Raw genomic sequence first — 21,753 nt, forward strand, 5'->3', positions numbered from 1 at the left:
TGACTAAAAAAACAAGTTGTGGTTTACGATGCATAGGCAGTTCTTGACTTACAATCATACGTTTAGTGATGGTTCGAACTTGCAATGACACTAAAAAAAGTGACCTATGCCTGGTCTACGCTCATACAACTGTTGCAACATCCCCACAATCAAAATTCAGGTTGCTTGGCAACTGGCTGTCATGAGACAGCTGCACAGAATCACGTGGTCACCATTTGCGACTTCCCCAGCTGGTTTCTGACAAGCCAAGCCAATGGGGGAAGCTGATTTCACTTAAGGACCACATGATTCACTTAACAACTACTTTGCTTACCAATGGCAATTCTGGCCCCAATTATGTTGAGGACTATCACCAGCTGTAGAAATGCATCTCCACAAAGAGAGAGTGGCCCTCTATTTTGTATTCTTCCTCAACCTGGTGTCTTCCAGGTGACAACCTGTGTGTCTCCCTTGGGTATAAATCTTCTTACCTCCCTGGTGTAACTTTTGTGTTTCCAGGGGAATGTAATTATGGCGGAAGAGTGACAGATGACAAGGACAGGCGCCTCCTCCTTTCACTTCTCTCCCTGGTCTACTGCAAAGAGATTGAAACTCAGGAATGCTATCCACTTTCTCCAGGGGGTGAATATTATATACCCCCCTTTGGGACGTACCAGGTGAGCAAACGTAACGGAGTGAGCTCCCGCTACTTGACCCAGCTTCTGCCAACCTAGCAGTTCGAAAGCATGTGAAAATGCAAGTAGAAAAATAGGGACCCCTTTGGTGGGAAGGGAACAGGGTTCCTCCGTGCGCCTTCGGTGTTTAATCATGCCGGCCGCATGACCGCGGAGACGTCTTCGGACAGCGCTGGCTCTTCTTCGGCTTTGTAACAAAAAAGAGCCCTGTCCCCTTGAGCCGGAAACGACTAGCATGTATGTGTGAGAGGAACCTTTTACCTTTAGGTGAGAAAAGATGAGGTTGAATGATACTAGGATCATAACCTACATCAATTAGGGACTACGATTTTTAAAAAGTACTGCAGGTTCCCGTCTGAGTAGGTTAGTGGGACGAAAGTTTTATTCTTCCAAGCTTTTGAGCTTGTGTTGGAACTCAACATTTTTTCTCTCTCCAGAATATTAGCACTCGGCTGCTCCACGTGGTGTAGTTCTATAGTTCCTGGTTGTGTGTTAATTAGGGTGTTGATCGCTAGCTATTCAGTCATCGATTGTTGATTCCTTATGCTACCACGACCTCAGCTCCTAAATACCTGATAGGCGGATGGTAAATCAGCATGCTTAATGTCTGACAAGAGCCTGTAACTCAGGCTTCGTTTTTTCCTCTGGCTATTTTTGTCCCTGCTCGGCCCTGCTCTTAGTAGCTGTAAAACTGAATGCATTTCCTTATTCTTTACAATGTGAGACTACCAATGGGTCTCCTCATCTAATCATTCATTCGTGTTCTCATAATCAAACAATCTTTCGAGCGCATGATTTGTCCTCGTATGGTGGGCGATGCCCACTTACAATTTCAGAAGTTGTCTTTTACTGCTTCTGAAATGTTTTTAATGTATGGGGTATATATATCATATATTCTAAAAGTACCTTCTGACAATCTACCAAGCCTGTTTTTCATGTCCTTGATTAATATACAGATGCCTGAATTCTTAGCTTTGGATCTGCCTTGTTTTGTCACAGTCTTACATAGATTATTTAAGAACGCTGCCAATTTCAACCCATCCTGAAATATTTGGCCTTCACGAGAACGCCGATATTACGAAGGATAACCAAGAGACCAACCTGCTTTTTGATGGGGTCTTGTTGACTCTGCCTCGAGAGGCTGGAGGAGGAGGGAAATCTCCACAGGTACAAATATTGTAAAACAGAGGCATAGATAAATTATCCCTGGCCTTATCTTTTGAAGATAGTCAGTCCTCGACTTCTTACAACCATCATTTTTTAGTGACTGTTCTAAGTTACAGCAGCAATAAACAAAGTGATTTAGGACCAGTGTTTACCCTTACGACTGTTGCAGCATCTGCATGGTCATGTGATCAAAAGTAGGGTGTTTGGCAATTGGCATGTATTTATGGCAATTGCACTGTCCTGGGGTCATGTGATCACCATTTGTGACCTTCCAAGTTGGTTTCCAACAAGCGAAGTCAGTGAGGAAGCCGTATTCACTTAACAACCTCATGAGGCACATAACAACTGTGGCAAAAAGATCATAAAATCAGGCAAAACTCACTTAGCAACTATCTTGCTTAGCAACAGAAATTTTGAGGGGTAAGTAAAGTGGTTGCATCAAATGTTGGGGGTTTTGGCTACTCTGCTCCCCAAAACCTCTATATTTCAAGCACAAGTCTGCATGTAGAACGAACAATTCATTACTCTTCTGTAGACCAAAGTATTTTGTGCTTTGATTGTGATGGAGTAGAAATGGAATGGATGAATGGATGAATAAATATGCTGTTGTAGAGAAAAATAGGTTCTCATCCAGATGTCTCCAAAGTAAAGCAATCTAGCCAATCCTGGTCCATCGACCGGCACTGGGCCGTGGCATGCCAGAAACATGCACGCAAAACAATGCCCCCTCCAGTCCATGGGAAAACATCTTTCCACAGAACCAGTCCCAGGTGCCCAGAAGGTTGGGGGCCACTGATCTAGATGGTTAATTAAAACTCCGAAAATTGACAGAATCTTTTGCCACAAAACCCTGAAAAACAATGTATGCAAAAACATGTAAAAATTAAATAAAAACTAACAGAGCGTTGACCGTTTCCCTGCGATTTCACTTCTCGATGATTCCGTTCCCTAATTTCAGGAGACGGTTGAAGAATTGGCTCAGGATGTCCTTTCCAAGCTACCCGATGATTTTGACCTCGAACATGTGATGAAATTGTACCCAGTGCTGTATGAAGAATCCATGAACACGGTTCTCAGGCAGGAGCTGATCAGGTTTAACAGGTAAAATTATGGATTAGATAAACGGGAGGGCTTCAACTTTCAAGACATAGTCTTAAGACATTTCAGACAATCAGCACAGGTGTGTGCAATTGTGGTCATGCGTCTGGTGGCATTTGGGTACCTAAAATGGTACTTCCCCATCCACAGATAAGATGCTAAGTGGTACAGAGTTATCTCAAAGCTGCTTGTGATGTGCCAGCTGCTAATCAACCGTATCACGAGATCAACAAAGATGCTCATGTCACTCCAATACTTGGGCCGTGCCTTTACCCGGAAGACTTCCGAGGTTTATATTATTAGCAGAATGCAATTATTTCTTAAATGGACTCCAGGGGATGGCAGAGGACAGGAAACCCTGGAGGAACGTTGTCCATGGGATCACGATGAGCTGGACACGACTTCGCAACTAACAACAACCAATTATTTCTCAGCTTGCTTTCCTTTAGAAATGATGGATTAGTGCCGTGGTTCTCAATTTTGCAAACCTGAAGGTGTGTGGACTTCAAATGCTGGCTGGGGAATTCTGGGAATAGAAGTCCGCACATCTTCAAGCTGGCTGCGGAATTCTGGGAATTGAAGTCCGCACATCTTCAAGCTGGCTGGGGAATTCTGGGAATTGAAGTCCACACATCTTCAAGTTGGCTGCGGAATTCTGGGAATTGAAGTCCGCACATCTTCAAGCTGCCAAGGTGGAGGAACGCTGGATTAGGGAGTAATCCTCAAATTTGGAACCTCAGCAGTTTGGGGAAAGGAACAGCTTATCCAAAGCAACAATTAACTTCTGAAGACCTGCCCTCCTTTCCTTTCTCTGCCTTTTCATTCCAACTTGTTTGTCTTTCCTGGAGAGTGAGCAGGCAAAATAATAAGAACGGCAATTAGTTCCGGCTTTCTTCTCTTCCTCTTCCCAACCTAGCTTGAAATTCAGAGTAGTTGTCTCATTTCGGGGGTGTTTTGTTTTCATCAGGCTTACTGAGGTGGTCCGGAGCAGTTTGATAAGCCTGGGCAAAGCCATCAAAGGCCTGGTGTTGATGTCTTCGGAACTGGAGGAAGTTTTCAACAGCATGATCGTGGGCAAAGTACCAGCTATGTGGGCAGCCAAATCCTACCCGTCCCTCAAACCCCTGGGGAGTTACGTGACCGACTTAGTGACACGTTTGGTCTTTTTTCAGGTAATCTTAAAGTTGGTTGATTTGGTGCTCTTTGTCATCACATATAGTTGAGAACTCAACCCTTGGAGATACAGATAGCCCTCCTTGACTTACAACAGTTCGTTTAGTGACCGTTCAAACTTAGAACAGCACTGGAAAAAGGGACTTTTTCACACTTACGACCGTTGCAGCATCCCTATGGTCACGTGATCAAAATTCGGACGCTTGGCAACTGGTTTGTATTTATGATGTGGTTCAGGGTTCATGTGATTCCCTTTTGCGACCTTCTGACTTGCAAAGTCCATGGGGAAGCCAGATTCACTTAACAACTGTGTGATTCACTTGGCAACTATGGGGGAAAAGGTCGTAATGTGGGGCAAAATTCACTTAATAACTGTCTCATTTGGCAACATAAATTTTGGGCTCAGTTGTGGTTGTAAGTCGAGAACTATCTGTAGTCTAGGCAAGAGGCACCAATCATGAGTGCTAAAACTACTTTTATTGTAAAGTTACAGAATCTTGCGAGTCTGAAAGTTTCTATTCCCTTCTTTACTGTTAGTCTTCTGAAAACTCCCTTCTTCGGACTCAGATTTGTCAGGTACAAAAGACCAGATCAATCCATGCTGGTCTAATTAAACTGATTTATTGCTAAAAGTCTATGCACAGGCACCTTCCCATCTAATGGTTAGCTGGGTTTAGACAGGGTCAGTGGAATTCAAAGAAAATTGGATTTAGTTTGCTTATGGCTACATAGGGATTCTAGGCTGAACCCTCTTTTAACCCCATCACCAGGTTCTGCCATTCCTTCTTCTGCAGATTTTATTTATCAGATTGTTGCCTAGGCTGTGATTCTTCCTCCTGTCCCTCACGGTCATTTCCATTTCCATTACAAGAACAAATACTAGAGAAGGAGACACTGTCCTATTTTAAGAGGAACATTCTAAAATCCAAATGCAACTCAAATAAACACCTAAAAAGAAACACACACGAGATTTCAGGGGCATAAATACAGAATTCCTACATGGATGGGATGGTAAGCAAAATAAAGAATGTTTCCAAAGAAACACCATCATGTAAGAGATATTTTGATGATGATATCAAGTTCTCAATTATGCTACGCTGCTTTAAAATTCACCTCGGCAAAGGAAACTCAGCTGTGTCCTAAATGAGCTTGCATACAGCTAGGATCTAAAGGGGCGAAGATGCTAAAGAAGATTGAGATCTTGAGCAGAGATTTCCTAAGAGGCTGACAGTTTCTCTCCCTGATTTCTGAACAATGGTCCTCCTGGTATCTCATGCTAATTAAACGATGATATGTCCCAGTGGGGTCTTCAAAGATTGTATTCCTTGCTAGAGTGATTATGGCACTTTATGCTGTTTGCTTCATTTAGAAAACCGATCCTAATTGATTGATTTAGATGCTTCGTTATTTTGGGAGAGCCAGAACAATCAAATGTCACCAAGAATTAATTAACCAGAAGTATATTGAATTTATCCTGGCTAATGGGTTTTCAGTCTGTTGGGTTCCTTTCGTCTGCCGAACTCCCTTCTTAGGCAGCTGTAATATAACCTAAACATCATTAAATATTTTGAAAAAAATATAATTGAATTCCTGGTGTTTTTATCCTCTTGGCTTTTTTACATGTTACAATTTGGAAAATGCAGCAAAATTTTCTGCCAAGTTAGTCCTCACTCACCGGTATTATTCTTAATCCTTACAACCTGGCACTTCAGACAAAGGATTAGAAATTCAAGTCCTCCTTGGATTCATGGTGCTTTGTCGTATTGACTCTCCATTTCATCAAAATATTTGTTAATTCTCATTCACCTCAGGAATGGATCAAACACGGACCTCCGAATGTATTTTGGATCTCTGGTTTCTATTTTACTCAGTCTTTCCTGACGGGCGTCTCTCAGAATTACGCCAGAAAGTATACCATCCCAATAGATCATATCGGATTTGAATTTGAGGTAAAGTATATATGCAACTAATTTAATTGCGTTTATAAAAAAGTATTGTTACGGGACAAAACGAAATGCGGCAATCAAGAATTAATGAGAAGCAGAGGTTGGTTCCAGAAAAGCTGGATGTGCAGGTGAAATTTTGATGGCAACAAGATGGTGGTTTTCGCGGTGAGGTACATCATTGTCTTATCCTTTGCCTGGTTTTGTAGTTTGAGGTGGAAAAAAATTAAAATCCAAAGGAATGAAGAAGGCAGAGAGGGGACTAGCGCTTAAGGCATGGGGGTGAAGCATAAGGATTTATGAGAAAAAATGAGAGAGAGAAAGAAAGAGAAAGAGAGAGAGAGAGAGAGAGAGAGAGAGAGAGCATCAGCTTATGTGGTGGCACAAGGACATCGAAAGCTCAAGAGAGACCAGTGCTTAATGGAACAGCTCAAGTTCTCATGTGGATTTTCAATCATTGACTCTCCCAGAGAAACAGATGAGGTAGAAATTGATGGAAATGGGTGGAAATGATCATCATAATGTCTTGGAGATTTGCTACAAAAATAATTAGACTTTGGGGGTCAGGTAGCTACGGTACTAGCACAAAAGCAGGCTTTGGTTTTAGCAGTTCAAAGCCACAAGACGATGATCCTTCTGAGAAAAATCACAGATTTTGTTTTCCCCGTCCTCCTCTCCTCCCTTCCTTCTGAATTCCTTCCTTCCTCTCCCTCTCTCCCCTTTTCTCTCCTCCCTCCCCTCCCCTCCCCTCCCTTCTTTCCTTCCTCCCTCCCTCTAGTTGAATTCCTTCCTTCCTTCCTTTCCTCACCCCCTCCTCCTTTTGATCTCTAGACCTCATGCATCTACTCATCAGAACTGGGTACCAGGCAGCAACAAAGCATCTCCGCTATAAAACGTGGATGGCGGGAAAGAAATATTTTTCTTTTCTTTCTTGAAATATTGATTTCTGAGGCTGGGTTTCTCTATAGAGTTCACTCGGAGTTGTTCAAGGCTAGAAACAGCGTGGGGCCCCCTTTCGATTTAATTGATCGCTCAGGGTTGGGAGATAATCATGCGCCCGAATATTAAATAATGGATGGCATTTATTAACGCCGGAGAGAAAAAGGGAGAGAAAAGGCTCAGAGAACTCTGCTCTCAGAACAAGCCTTGGGGGAAATGCACCAAAAAGAGTTCGAAATAAGTAGGTCCAGAGAGTATTGCAGCAGAAAATATAATGAGCAGATGGAGATATTGGAGTTTATTGGGTGGAAGGGGCAAAAAGGAAAAATAAAGTAGCTTAGTTTCATTGGAGAATAGTTTTCACGATGGGATGGGATGGCAAAAGGGGCATTTCTGGATTCTGTTGGAAAAAAGGAATTTCAGTCGGCAAGGTCTGCGAGAAGAGCTTGGTTTGTTTCCTTGCAGACGTTTCATCACCCAACTAGCTGACATCATCAGTGATGGAAGGGAGTGGGATTGTGGTGTGATGGAGGAGGAGGAGGGACTGTGGGGTCCTTGCCGGCTTCTCAGCTTGTTTTCTTGCAGATGTTTCATCACCTAACTAAGTAACATCATCACCTCTCTTAAGCAAACCCCACACCCTCCTAGCCAGGGGTGGGACACAAATTTTTAAACTACCGGTTCTGTGGGTGTGGTTAGGTGGGCATGACCAGATGGTCATGTGACTGGCTGGGCGTGGTTTATTTTCCCCTCCTGGGTCTCCAGGAAGCCACCGGGAGCAAAAACGGGGCACGGAGGGACACGCAGCACCCCTGCGCACCCAAGTTTTTGCCTCCTGGGCCTCAAGGAAGCCTCCTGGCAGATAACAGTGAGGGGGATCAGCTGTGCCACGCGATTTAGATTAGCTGGAGAGCAAGAAACCCAACATTTCCTGCTTTCTAGCTGATCTAAATCACGCAGAACAGCTGATCTTCGGAAAACAGCTGATCGGTGGGAAAAAGGGAAAAAAAGAGAAATACCTTGATCTTCGGAGCTACCAGTTCGCTCAAACCAGTCTGAAACGGTAGAATGCCACCCCTGCTCCTAGCACGGATGATGTTATCTAGTTGGGTAATGAAACATCTGTAGGAAAACAACCAGGCTCAGAGACCACCAAGGACCCCATAGTTCAACCCTGAACTGCAAATATTTTCCTCCATCAAGATCCCTTTCTGACGCTGTGCCCTCCCCTCGGTGAGCTCCCCACCCACCGTCTCGGCCTTCTGAAAGTTGACAGCCAGAGCTGTAATCCTGTTATCTCAATCCCAGGAACGGGCTTTACACAGGCAGTAAGCCAAGGCTTTAGTGCAGCCTGTGAACCCGCAAACCCAACTCCTTCAACGGAACGTGGGCTGACCCGTTATTCCTCCCTTCTCGTCCCGTCTGTTCATCCTCGTAGGTGATGGGGAAGGAGCACTCCATGGAGCAGACGCCCGAAGACGGCGCCTATGTCAAAGGCCTCTTTCTGGAAGGAGCCCGATGGGACAGGGTAGAGATGCAGATCGGCGAATCCTTCCCCAAAATCCTTTACGACGCCTTGCCCATCATTTGGCTGAAGCCCGGAGAGAGCAGCAAATTTTTGCATGAGCGGATCTACTTGTGCCCCGTCTACAAAACCAGCGCCAGGAGAGGCATCCTGTCCACCACCGGCCACTCCACCAACTACGTCCTCTCCATCGAACTCCCTTCGGACCTTCCCCAGAAGCACTGGATCAACCGGGGGGTGGCAGCCCTTTGCCAGTTAGACGACTGAACTGTACGCGCAAAGCGCAGGTTATGTTATTCCCGCGCCTTCCCATTAAAAGGACGTAAGCTTTGGCCCTCGTTGGAATGAAAACCCGCAGTCGTCAAAGGCCTCTTATAAAAGACCCAGAGTTTGTCCTCTGGCTGCATAATTGCAGAGTTGGGGAATGAAGGCAAGCTTTGCCAATGACGGAGCTCTGGGTCGAGATCCAGATTTGAAGGGCGAAAGCGGGCGGGGGTGGGGTTGGTCAGAGGTCTGCCAGGAACCCTTGAAGGCAGCCACATCTTTTCCCAGGATTGCACAGCTGTTTCTCGGCTCCTTTCTGAGCCTGCTGGAGGAAAAAGTGCATTTGTCTTTAAGATGTCCCTAATGGGAGCTATGTGTGCATCAGGGGTGTGTGTGTGTGTGTGTGTGTGTGTGTGTGTGTGTGTGCTGAATCCAATGGGTGAATCTGGAATATTGCCCCTGTTTGTTCACCTTCTCTCTCTGTATATATACCCAGCAGGGGATTTGAACAGTTTTTGATACCATTGGGCAGAGAAGTCAGACGGGCCCAGCATCACTGAAGGATAATCTGTATCTTAACCTAGGAATGTTAGACTCTTTCTGGGTTGATGGTGGCTCCTGCCCTTTGCCAGTGGTGGGATTCAAATATCTTTACTACCGGTTCTGTGGGCGTGGCATGGTGGGCGTGGCTTGGTGGGCGTGGCAGGGGAAGGATACTGCAAAATCCCCATTCCCTCCCCACCCCACTAACCTGCTTTCCAGCTCCGTTCTCCTGTGCAGGGCAACCAAAGGAGATCCAGCCGCTCAGCTGGGACTCAAGGGGAGGCGGAAAAGGGATGGGGTTGGCGGGGCCAGTCAGAGGTGGGATTGGCCGGTTCTCCGAACGACTCAAAAACTTCCAGTTCCGGTTCTCCAAAACTGGTCAGAACCGGCTGAAGACCCACCTCTGCCATGGACAGACAGCAAGTGTGGTTAAGGCCAAAACCAAACGTCAGTTTGTTTACCACTGAATGTGTTTAGATTTCAGTACTAATGACTCTATAGGCAGTCCTCGACTTAACGACCACAATTGAGACCAAGACTTCTGTTGGTAAGCGAGACATTTGTTAAGTGAGGCTTGTCCCATTTTTCTTGCCATTGTTGTTAAGGGAATCGCTGCAGTTGTTCAGCTGGTAACATGGTTGTTAAGTGAATCTGGTTTCCCCATGGACTTTGCTTGTTGGGAGGTCTCAAAAGGGGATCACGTGACACTGCTACCGTCGTGAATGTGAGTCAGTTGTCAAGCATCTGAAGGTAAATCATGTGATCCCGGGGGAGGGCTGCAGTGGTCATATGTGTGAAAAAATGGTCACTTTTTTCAGTACCCCATGGTCATGTGATCAAAATTTGGATGCTTGGCAACTGGTTCGTACTTATGACCATTGCAGCATCCCAGGGTCATGTGGTTGCCTTTTACAGGTCAATGGGGAAGCCAGATTCATTTAACAACCATGTTACCAACTTAATAACTGCAATGATTCACTGAACAACTGTTAGGTAGAAAATTAAAATGGACCAAAACCCGTGTAACAAATGTCTCACTTAACAACATAAATTTGGGGCACTTGTGATCTACCTGTATCTTTTGGGGGATGAAACGTAACTTTGAATTTTAGAGTTTGGTCATTAAGTGAGGACACTGTAGGAATATCAATAACACCTGAGGATATGTACCTGTTCTGACCCAAACCTTGTTCCAAGGAAACAAACACAAAACAGAGGCAGCAGCAAAACCTTTTAATGATTCTTTAAGAATTCCGTTCCTTCCCGGTTAAAAGGATGTTTCAAACTCATTTTCTCTGATAAGAATGAGCCTTGCCAAGGTTGTGCAAGGCTGCCAAGAACACTGGATAAAGTTACTAAGAAACATTTCAAACACAAAGAGTCTCCAAACGCAAAGATATTCCAAACATCCACAAGGCTTGAGTGCAAAAACTTCTTTGCTTCCTGCAAAGAGCTCCAGTTTCTCAACTGGCTTTTATCCCTGAAGGGAGGGGCCATTGCCTTGCAGCCTTACTCCCGAGTCGCCCGTGCTGCTGCAGCTGCTCTTTCCTTCAAGCAGCCCTGCGTGCACACACCCTGGGCACAGGCTCCTCGGGGAACTCTTCCTCACTACTGCCAGCCTCCACAATCTCCGAAGGCAGCACTCTGCTCCCTGGATGGTCCTGGCCCCATTTCTGCATCCCACTCAGGCCCCTCACCTGAGTCCTCCCTCTCCGAGACTTCAACCTTCCACACCTTCGGTCGGCAAACCACAACAGTACACAAGTAGAACATAAAAACTGATCGAACCTTGATCTTTTTCTACCACATATTTTTATTTTCCCACAATGCTGCTTTCTTTCACACAAGGCAGGTTTAGCGCCTCCTTGTCATCTCTCCTTGGGACCAAGTGGATTCCCGACCTTGGAAACAAAACAAAAAATCACCCGGTGGTAACCGTACCAATTTCCTTTTCACCTGGAGTCATGCATGCCAAGTGCATCGGTCAGGTAGTCTTAAGACAATATCAACCTGCAGCTGGATCAGGGGCTATGAAATTTCATCCTGAGATTTCAAATAAACGGGTTTAGAGATCTTCCTTAGCTTCTCCTGGTGTCGAAAAGCCCGGGCTCGTGGCAGTGCGAGGCCCATGGGTGGCAAATGAATCTGTTACGGTAAGAAGAAAAGGAAAACTGCTTTTAAAAAAAGACTCTGCAAAAACATCCAGGCCTTTTTCAGATACCGTGTTTAATTTTTTTTTTTTTCAATGAAACTTTCATTTTAAACAAGAAGGTAAAAGCTAACACAAACTAACAAGGCAGTAAGAAAGGAAAAAGACAAGAAATAGAAAGCAAGGTAACCATTGCAATAGCCCTTAGACTTGCCCACCGGTGGTCCCTGGGCCCACCTGGGTGGTCCCTGGCCCACCGGTGGTCCCTGGGTGGTCCCTGGCCCACCGGTGGTCCCTGGGTGGTCCCTGGCCCACCGGTGGTCCCTGGGTGGTCCCTGGCCCACCGGTGGTCCCTGGGCCCACCTGGGTGGTCCCTGGGCCCACCGGTGGCCCCTGGGCCCACCGGTGGCCCCTGGGTGGTCCCTGGCCCACCGGTGGTCCCTGGGCCACCAGTGGTCCCTGGGTGGTCCCTGGGCCCACCGGTGGTCCCTGGATGGTGCCTGGCCCATGGGTGGTCCCTGGGCCCACCGGTGGTCCCTGGGTGGTCCCTGGCCCACTGGTGGTCCCTGGGTCACCGGTGGTCCCTGGGTGGTCCCTGGCCCACCGGTGGTCCCTGGGTGGTCCCTGGGCCCACCAGTGGTCCCTGGGTGGTCCCTGGCCCACCGGTGGTCCCTGGGCCCACCTGGGTGGTCCCTGGCCCACCGGTGGTCCCTGGGCCACCAGTGGTCCCTGGTGGTCCCTGGGCCCACCGGTGGTCCCTGGATGGTGCCTGGCCCATGGGTGGTCCCTGGGCCCACCGGTGGTCCCTGGGTGGTCCCTGGCCCACTGGTGGTCCCTGGGTCACCGGTGGTCCCTGGGTGGTCCCTGGCCCACCGGTGGTCCCTGGGTGGTCCCTGGGCCCACCAGTGGTCCCTGGGTGGTCCCTGGCCCACCGGTGGTCCCTGGGCCCACCTGGGTGGTCCCTGGCCCACCGGTGGTCCCTGGGCCCACCTGGGTGGTCCCTGGCCCACCGGTGGTCCCTGGGCCCACCGGTGGTCGCTGGGTGGTCCCTGGCCCACCGGTGGTCCCTGGGTGGTCCCTGGCCCACCGGTGGTCCCTGGGCCCACCTGGGTGGTCCCTGGCCCACCGGTGGTCCCTGGGTGGTCCCTGGCCCACCGGTGGTCCCTGGGCCCACCTGGGTGGTCCCTGGCCCACCGGTGGTCCCTGGGTGGTCCCTGGCCCACTGGTGGTCCCTGGGCCCACCTGGGTGGTCCCTGGCCCACCGGTGGTCCCTGGGCCCACCTGGGTGGTCCCTGGCCCACCGGTGGTCCCTGGGTGGTCCCTGGGTGGTCCCTGGCCCACCGTGGTCCCTGGGTGGTCCCTGGCCCTCCAGTCCTCCCTGGCTGAGAATGGACAGATTCCTATCCAACAGCTGATTCCTACTTACCGGCCTTGGATACGGATTGTGATAATGAAGTCCTAGCTCTATTCTCGCCTTGCACTCTTCCACGCATTGTTTAATCTGCTCAGGATCTGCTAGCTGGTCTTGCAAACAATACAGAAAAAAAGAAAAGGAAAGTTAGAACAGAAAGTGCAAGGCTTCTAAAGGACGGACAGGTAAGTTAGAACTTTTTTCCCCAAATTACCTTGTGAATTCCCCCCCTATCCCTGAATGACATTCAAAGGAAAGACCTTGATCTTCCTGGAAGAATGAATGGATGGATAGAAAGAAGGGAGAGGGAGGGAGGAAGAATAATGAGAAGGAAGGAGGGGGAAGGAAGGAAGGAAAACTAAAGAGAGTGGATGAGAAGAAAGGGAGGGAAGGAAAAAGAATATTGATAATGAAAGAGAAGGAAGGAAGAATAATGAATGAATTAGAGGAAAGGAAGGAAAGGAGGAAGGGAAGAAGGAGAAAGAGAGTGAATGAGAGAAAAGGAAGGAAGGAGGGAAGGAAGGAGAGGGAGGAAGAATGAAAAGGAGGGAGGAAGGAAGGAAGGAAAGGGAGGAAGAATATTGACAGTGAATGAGAGAGGGAGGAAGGAAGGAAGGAAGGAAGGAAGGAAGGAAGGAAGGAAGGAAGGAAGGAAAAGAAAGGTGGCTAGCTACAAACAACTTCTGCCAAAATCAGACATAACCCTTTTCCAATTGTGATCTTCACAGTCTTTTGCTAAATATATTGAGAAGACGACAACGGGGGAGGTGTTTAAAGAATTACAGCCTCTGAACTATCCCACCTCCAACCCATCTACCTCCAATTACATAAAAGATGGAACCTTCCCTCATTTCTTTCTTTGCTGCCTCTTTTTTTAAACCCTGCAAATTGGAAGGTCTTTTCGGTGATAACGCAGGAGCTGATCGCTGATAGTTTATCACCCTGTTCCTTTGAATCTTGATGGGTCTGAGGTGATGGCCTTCGGCGCGCCATATATAGGCTTACCTTGGCTTAGTACAATGTTTGAACCACACACACAGGCAGGGCTGTGGATATTTAGGGCTCTAAAGGTTAAAAACCATCCCTCTGCATTGTGTTAGGGTTAGTCACCAATGCAGCCATCAAGAGCCTGACATGACCTGATCCTTCAAATATGTGGCAGTTGATATTCTCCCTGCCCGCTGTTTGCACCAACTGAAGCTTCTTAGATACCCTCCTGGAGCCACCTCTTCTTCTCCAGTCTTCAGTGAATAAAAAGCTGGATCTGTGGGACCTTTGGTCGATTTGTCCCACAAAGCAACACTTTTGTCACTCAGGAAACAGAACCAAAATAGAGAAAGAGGTATCCTCATCATCTTTGTTTAATGACCCCATAATTCCTTGTGGGGTGGAGTCCGTGCAACTGAACGGAGCTAATGGGGTGTTTACTGGCCGGATGCCCTTCCAGTTGCCAGTGAAGAGTCTTGTTCGGCAGATATATTCTCCGTGTACCCAGAGAGAGAAATATCTGCCTCTACACCTAGGATCAAACTCACAGCCTCCTGATTGTGAGACGAGAGCTCCACCGCTAGGCCACTGCAACACTCCTTCTCATCTCCCTGGATACCCCCTATCCCCCAAATCCCACTGATACCCCCAAAAAACCCCACCCCTCCAGACCAAATGCTAACTCACAGTTCGATTTTTTCGGAACAACGTTTTAGCTTCGCTGATAATGTACTGTTTCTCTTTCTCCGTCTCTTTCATCTGCCCAGATGCTGACTGCCATGTTTTGGCTATTCGAAATATTTTGCGGTAAAGGCCAAGGACTTCCTGACGAGCGACTGATGTCATCTGGAGAAAGGAGAGAGGATCCCTGGGTGAGCAATTTGGAGCTGTGAAAAAAAAACAAAGGGCTTTCAAACAGATGGAATATTTCCACATTTTGCTCAATTCGTTTTCAAATATTTTCCTTGGCTCCATTCGGGAAACATGGAAAGAAACGGCAAAAATGGAAAGGAAACACCTCCCCCCCCAAAAAAACCACCCTATAATTATCTGCCAAGTGTGGGTAGTAGCTACTTTTACATGCGCTAAATTTAAGGCAAGAAAATATCCAGCTGATATCAGCATATGTGAAAATATGCCCAGTCTCCTTCCTTAAAGATAATTATGCCACAAGAATCGAAAGCAGGATGTTGAGAAGGGGAACGATAAAAAAAAGGGGGAAAAAAACCAATTATCATCACAGAGTTGAGGACAGTGATTTACACAGAATTAGATTTGGTTGATCTATGTATCAGTGCAAACTTCAAAACAGGTAGTCCTCGATTTAATGATCACAATTGAACCCGAAATTTCTGTGGCTAAGCAAGACGTGAATAGAATAGAATAGAATAGAATAGAATAGAATAGAATAGAATAGAATAGAACAGAACAGAGTAGAATAGAATAGAATAGAATACTTTATTGGCCAAGTGTGATTGGACACACAAGGTATTTGTCTTGGTACAAATGCTCTCAGTGTACATAAAGAAAAAATAAAATACATTCATCAAGAATCATAAGGTACAACACTTAGTGATACTCATAGAGTGCAATAAGCAATCTAATCATACTAGGAAACAGTCATTAAAAATTGTTAGGATACAAGCAACAAAGTTACAGTCCTACAGTCCCAGGTGGGAGGGGATGGGCGATAAGGAGTGATGAGAAGATTAATAGTAATAATAGTGCAGACTTTGTAAATAGTTGGACAGTGTTGAGGGAATTATTTGTTTAGCAGAGTGATGGCATTCGCAGAAAAACTGTCCTTGTGCCTAGTTGTTCCGGTGTGCAGTGCTCTATAGCGTTGTTTTGAGGGTAGGAGTTGAAACAGTTTATGTCTGGGATGTGAGGGGTCTGTAAATATTTTCACAGCCCTCTTTTTGACTCGTGCAGTGTCCATTTTAAGTGAGTTTTGCCTCATTTTATAACCTTTCTTGCCACAGTTGTTAAGTGAATTACTGCACTTGTTAAGTTAGTTACCCAGTTGTTAAGGGAATCTGGCTTCCTCATGGACTTTGCTTGTCAGAAGGTCGCAAATGGGGATTGTCATAAATACGAGGCAGATGCCAAGTGTCCAAATTCATGGGGATGCTTCAAAATTCACTTAACAACTGTCTTGCTCAGCAAGGGAAATTTCGGGCTCAACTGTGGTCGTAAGTCAAGGAATACCTCTTATCAGCTTCTGTCTTCCCTCGGAGCGATTGTGAGAATTGATGGTGAAAACTATGGAGGAGACCATCTTGTTAGAGGCCAATGCTTAAAACATGCTTTCTGCTTGCACCCAAGGCATGGCGGGTCCAAGCTAGCATAGACGCAGGCAGAAAGCAAGCCTCACTCAAAAAATGCTGGATAAAAATCTATCTTTTTTCTCGGCGAACAAAAGCATCGTCTGTTGTGCAGGACCGCTGAGCTTGCCACGGCAAAGCATTCTTGTGAAACGAAATATTGTGGTTTCATTGTTCATGATTTCACTTCTGCAGCAGATGAGCACAATGCTCTCTTTCTTAGTGTTCTCAAGATAAATTATTGATGGCCCGTTAGGGAACAATTGGCAAAAGTTTCGCCGGGTCATATGCTAAATCATTTTTTAACACTTTTTTAGTAAATAAATTGCATTTGGCTCCGGACACAGAAGATGGATCGATCTGTGTGTCTGTCCTTCTCTATCATCTAACTCACTCTCTCTCTCTCTCTACCTCGTTATCTCTCTCTCTCTCTCCTCTCTTTCTCTCTACCTCCTGTTACCTCTCTCTCCTCTCTCTATCTACCTCTTCTCTCTCTCTACCTTGTTACCTCTCTCTTCTCTTTACCTTGTTACCTCTCTCTCACACTCCTGTTACCTCTCTCTCTTTCTCTCTACCTCCTGCTACCTCTCTCTCTCTCTTCTCTCTCCCTCATTTTTCTCTCTTTCTATATCTATGTATCAGACAGGTCAGTCTTTCTATCATATTTATAATCATATTTATAAATGTAATAATTTATTAAGCTAAGGCCAATAAAGCACATTATAGTTTAAATTGTTAAAAACCAACCAGCACTGGCGTTTTCTTCTTTTAACAATTGATGAATTTCAAATTCAGTTCTCAATTCAATAACATTTATTGTACCGGTTCTCCTGCAAAAAGCATCTTAAAAGCCACAGGAGCCATCTCAGCTGGGTTTAACAAAGAGAGCAAGCCACTTTAGGGGAAAAAAAATCCCTACCACCAAGGATATCTTGATAGCTGCCTCTTTATCCCTCCTCAATCCTGCCCAGAAGAATTATATTGTCAGGGTGGGAGAAGAACAAACCAGGTGCCCAATCTTCATGTCCGCTCAGTTTGAAAATGCAACCCATTTTGTTGTCTTCAGAACTAAATTATAACATTTAGCTGAAGTAATGACCCCCAATTGTTCTGCAGCTGGGAAAGGTGACAAATGGTTGTATGTGTGTGTGTGTGTGTTTTAATGGGATGGTGCATTTAGCTGCAGAAAAGAAATCTCATTTGGCCGGATTCATCCCTCAAAAGTGATTCGAGAGCCACTGCAGGGCCAGTTAGGGTATACATAAGTTCCTATGTATAAGATTATTGTTAACTTTTAAGGTGATAATTTAAAAGTTAAAATGATTATTGGGACCTAAAGGCGAACTGATATATAAGGTATAGGGGTGGGACACTCGGGTAATTGTGAGGGAAACTTTTTTGAAATGTTTGAATTGAGATGGAATTTTTGAAATAATGAAATCAGAATATGCATTGAGATTACAAACCTGACAGAAAAGTATAAAGCACAACGAATATGAAGATATGAGAATTATTTAACGTTAAAAGAAATAGGTTAAGATATGAATTGAAAATTTACAAAATAAGCTTGAGTATTTTCTCAAAGTATTTGAGAAAATGAATAGAAAATATGTAAAATAATGATATGAAACTAAATGTGAAAGATGAATATGTAATCAAAGTCATGTTTGTATGGAAATGTGAAAACCTAGAACCATGTTGTTCACTAAAAGATGTTTTTAAAATGTGGAAAACTGAAATAAAACTTTTTATTTTTTAAAAAAAGTTCCTATGACATTGATGAGTGAGAAGACTTGAAAGGCTAACTTCACTCTGGAAGGAAAATTCTGACTTTTTTTGTCTTGGAGAATGGGTAAACTGGCATATTAGCACAGGGAGCAAGAGGAGATTACATGTAGTCCTTGACTTACAACCATTCATTTAATGATGGTTCAAAATGACAACAATGCTGAAAAAATAACTTACAACTGGTCCCTATACTTATGACCATCGTACCATCCACATGCTCATATTATCAAAATTTGGATTCTTCGCAACTGGCAGGTATTTATACGACGGTTGCAATTTCTCAGAGTCACGGGATTGCCATCTGCAATCTTCACAGAGGGCTTGACAAACAAAACCAACGGGGAAGCTGGATTTGCGTTAACAACCGCACAGATTCACTTAAGAACCGTGGTAAAAAAAAAAAAGTTCACTGCTGCTTTTTTCTCAGATGCGCGTTTTCAAAAACCACCAGGGTTTATTCTTCTTCCTTGATGCCACAAGACAATATATATTTCTTTTCTCCCAAGAAAAAGCTCATAATAGGTTAATGCTGTAAATCCAGTCCCAAAGGTGCTTTTTTCAAGAGGCAATTTGGCCTTTCTGGTTTTTCTTCGTAGGCATTTCATTTCTCCTCCAAGAAGGTTCTTCAGCTCTGAATCGATTCCCTGCCACCCAGTCGGAACTGAACAAGCTTCTTGGAGGAGAAGTGAAACGTCTTCAAAAGGAAAACCAGAAAGCCCAATTGCCTCTTGAAAAAAAAAAAAAGGCACCTTTGGGATCACCATGAGTTGGAGGACGGAGAATCTCCACAGACTCTAAATCCGGTGTTTCTCAACTTTGCCGACTTTACGATGTGCGGACAAGCACTGTCTGGGGATTTCTGGGAATTGGAAGTCCACACGTTGTAAACTGGCCGAATTTGGGGAATGCTGCTCTAGTCCAGGAATCCCCAACTCCTGGTCGGTGGACCGATACTGGTCTGTGGCATGCCAGCAACTGGGCCACATAAACAAGCGAAGCCCCGTTTGCGGGATGCAGGCAGCATGCAAAAACCACAGCCCCTTCGGTCCGTGGAAGAAAACTTTCTCCATGGAACCGGTCCCTGGGATCCAAAAGGTTGGAGCCCCCTGCTCCCCCCCCCCCACGCTGCTCTTCCCCATCAGCTTAAATTGATTCCCCCTAATTTAGTTTCAGGACCGTAAAATCTTTCTTGAAACTTCTTAGTTTCCTCTTTGAGCCAACCAAACTGCCCTCGTCTGTCAAGGCAAAGAGGTGTTCCCAGAACACATCACTCAACGTAAATAACCCCTCACACACATTTCTTATTCATCTTTTGGCTTCCATTCCAGCTTTAGAGGAAATCTTCTTTACACAAATAATAAAGGTCTTTTTTCTTTTTTTGGAGTGGGGAAAATCCCCAGAGCCGTTCCAAGTTACTGTAGGTGAGATATTTGGACTGAGTTTCTCTTAAAGAAATGAAACAGTTTGTATCCAATGCCCCATATGGGATACTAAAAAAACCTCCCTGAATTTGTGACCGCCTCCAGCCATAAAATTCATGATGTGCTGATGGAGTTATACTGTAGCCAAATTAAAAAAAAAAGATGAGTAAAACCGAGCAATATGCCTCCAGTTTTTTCCCCACTCTCTCAAGGAGTTCATGTTTGATGATTTCATGCGCTGTTCCTCCCTGCTACCTACGGCTTTGATTGAGGGCAACTGAGCCCACTGAAGAACTATACAACTATTGGTGGTTTGTGGGCTGTAGCCAGAAAGCCACAGCCAGTAATACAGTTCTTTGAACGTGGGTTGTTTCTTCAAAGTCTAGACCATTTTTTGAGGCAAACACGTGGGTGGACTCTTGCGTGAATTGAATGCAATGCCTTTCAGACTCCTGGGTTCTAAATTGCTGCTTTTGTATAATTTCATTAAGGCATTGATTAACACGGTGTCTGTCTATGAATGACTGGCTGCAGCCAATCAACATCTGGTACCAGCTTGGAAGATTAATAAACTTTATTATATGCTTATAGAATCTCATACTCTGCAGTTTTGGGTTCCTCTAGATACAATGGCTGTATTTTCTTGGGGAAAAAAATAAAAGAACAAACCTGGAAAAGGGGAAAATCTGAAGCAGTTTCGTAAGGATACAAAAACATTGTTTTACAAAGGAAAATTAAACAAAATGTGTATTTGAACAAAGGTATGTACATTTATTTTAAAAAGACAACTCAATGTCTGTTTTTTTTCCTACAAGTGCGAAAGACTGTGCATTAAACAGTACCAAGGGGAGAAATTAGATGTCCCAAATAAAGGACATCAGTGAGTTTTTGAAAAATACTATCTAAAGGGCAGGGTTTTTTTCCAAAAGAAAGAACTGGCTTTTATAATAATTCACTTAACTGTACCATACGTGATGAATTCGGGTCTCTTTCTACAATGATAGTTGTCACTATTTGGGTGGGTCAGAGGAGAATATACAAACTTCATTTTATATATAACCTGTATCTGTTTTCTTTTATGACGAAATAAAACCCGTTTAAAGGCTTCTACCAGGGATTTAGATTCAACCTTCAGCAGACTGTAGCCCCACAACTTAGTCTTCAGGCCCCACCCCTGCATTGAGGCCCCACCCCCCAACTCGAACACTCCTCCTCCAGGGTAAGCAGCCTATCTATCTATCTATCTATCTATCTATCTATCTATCTATCTATCTATCTATCTATCTATCTATCTATCCATCCATCCATCCATCCATCCATCCATCCATCCCCTATCTCTGTCTGTCTGTCTGTCTATCTATCTATCTACACCTATCTCTCTCTCTTTCTCTGTCTGTCTATCTATCACCTAGCTCTGTCTGTCTGTCTGTCTATCTACACCTCTCTCCCTCCCTCTATCTATACCTCTATCACCTGTCTGTCTATCTATCTATCACCTATCTCTGTCTGTCTGTCTATCTATCTATCTACACCTCTCTCTATCTACAGCCCCCCTCTCTCTATCACCTGTCTCTATCTATCTATCTATCTATCTATCTATCTATCTATCTATCTATCTATCTATACCTCTCTCTCTCTCTCTCTCTAATCTACCTACCTAAATCCACCCATTCATCCATCCATCTATCATCTATCATTACCATCTACCTACCTACCTACCTACCTAAAATAAATTAAAATAAAATCTTGTTGCCAAGGAAACTCATGAATGCTTCCAGCAGGGACCACAAATGGGTCCTAGTTTGGTTCAGGTTTCATTGACAAGAATGACGCCATCTTGCCACCCTGTAGCGCCCCCTATCGGAGAGGGCAAAAATAAACGCATGCCCTGCTGCTGCTGCTGCTGCTCTGTCCAACTTAAGAGCCGTGTGGGCGATACCAATATAGAAGCGGGGTGGGGGGGGGGGTCACCTCTGCCGTGCCTCCTGTTTTCGGGATGTTCTCTTCGTCTTTGGGACAGACGCTCCTCGCTCGTCCCCATTCACCTTTTGGGATTCACCTGCAGAACTAGCACTTTTGTTCTCAACACACACACACATTTGGACCCGGAGGGTACAGTTCTCCCCCCCCGCTCTCCCCAACATAAATATTCTTCCTCACTCACCTCCGCAGACGACGAAAACGAGGGGAGGGGGTGGGGGTGAAAGAAAAAAAAAAGAAGAGCCCCCAAAGCCTCAAAGTGCCCTTACGCTGCGTGCGGCGTCAAGCGAGTGCGCGCGCGTAAAAGGAGCGCGTCCTACGTCACCCGCGCCGCCAGCTGACTCCCTCCCTCTCTCCGCCAAGGCCC

At 45.3% G+C, this 21,753-nt stretch overlaps 2 protein-coding genes across 6 annotated transcripts in view; one reads left to right on the top strand and one right to left on the bottom strand.

The window, feature by feature from the left end:
- DNAH3 (dynein axonemal heavy chain 3) overlaps positions 1-9,274 on the top strand; it is a 72,151-nt gene extending 62,877 nt beyond the window's left edge. For all 3 annotated transcript variants that reach the window (XM_087912714.1, XM_087912715.1, XM_026704594.2), the window contains 6 exons: positions 499-656; positions 1,674-1,841; positions 2,800-2,942; positions 3,907-4,111; positions 5,924-6,061; positions 8,433-9,274. In XM_087912714.1, the coding sequence (XP_087768840.1) occupies positions 499-656; positions 1,674-1,841; positions 2,800-2,942; positions 3,907-4,111; positions 5,924-6,061; positions 8,433-8,786 (1,166 nt within the window). In that variant the 3' untranslated portion in view covers positions 8,787-9,274. The remainder of the gene's footprint in view (positions 1-498; positions 657-1,673; positions 1,842-2,799; positions 2,943-3,906; positions 4,112-5,923; positions 6,062-8,432) is intronic.
- A 1,845-nt stretch (positions 9,275-11,119) lies between these two features.
- LYRM1 (LYR motif containing 1) lies at positions 11,120-21,749 on the bottom strand. 3 transcript variants are annotated; one of them, XM_026704275.2, is made up of 4 exons: positions 21,571-21,749; positions 14,561-14,719; positions 12,902-12,994; positions 11,120-11,471 (listed from the first exon to the last, which is right to left on the bottom strand). In XM_026704275.2, exons 2-4 carry the CDS (start codon positions 14,717-14,719, stop codon positions 11,355-11,357), a joined length of 369 nt encoding a protein of 122 aa, XP_026560060.1. In that variant the 5' UTR covers positions 21,571-21,749; the 3' UTR covers positions 11,120-11,354. The 3 variants fall into 3 exon arrangements, with proteins under 3 accessions (XP_026560060.1, XP_026560061.1, XP_087798186.1); XM_026704276.2 differs by having other exon boundaries at positions 14,561-14,760; positions 21,571-21,709; XM_087942060.1 differs by lacking the exon at positions 21,571-21,749 and adding an exon at positions 21,378-21,511 and having other exon boundaries at positions 14,561-14,760.
- Between the last annotated feature and the right edge of the window lie 4 nt (positions 21,750-21,753).

This window comes from Pseudonaja textilis, chromosome 14, assembly GCF_049901715.1.
Source record: "Pseudonaja textilis isolate UNSWEBS1 chromosome 14, rPseTex1.2, whole genome shotgun sequence".
Classification (NCBI taxonomy): Eukaryota; Metazoa; Chordata; class Lepidosauria; order Squamata; family Elapidae; genus Pseudonaja; species Pseudonaja textilis.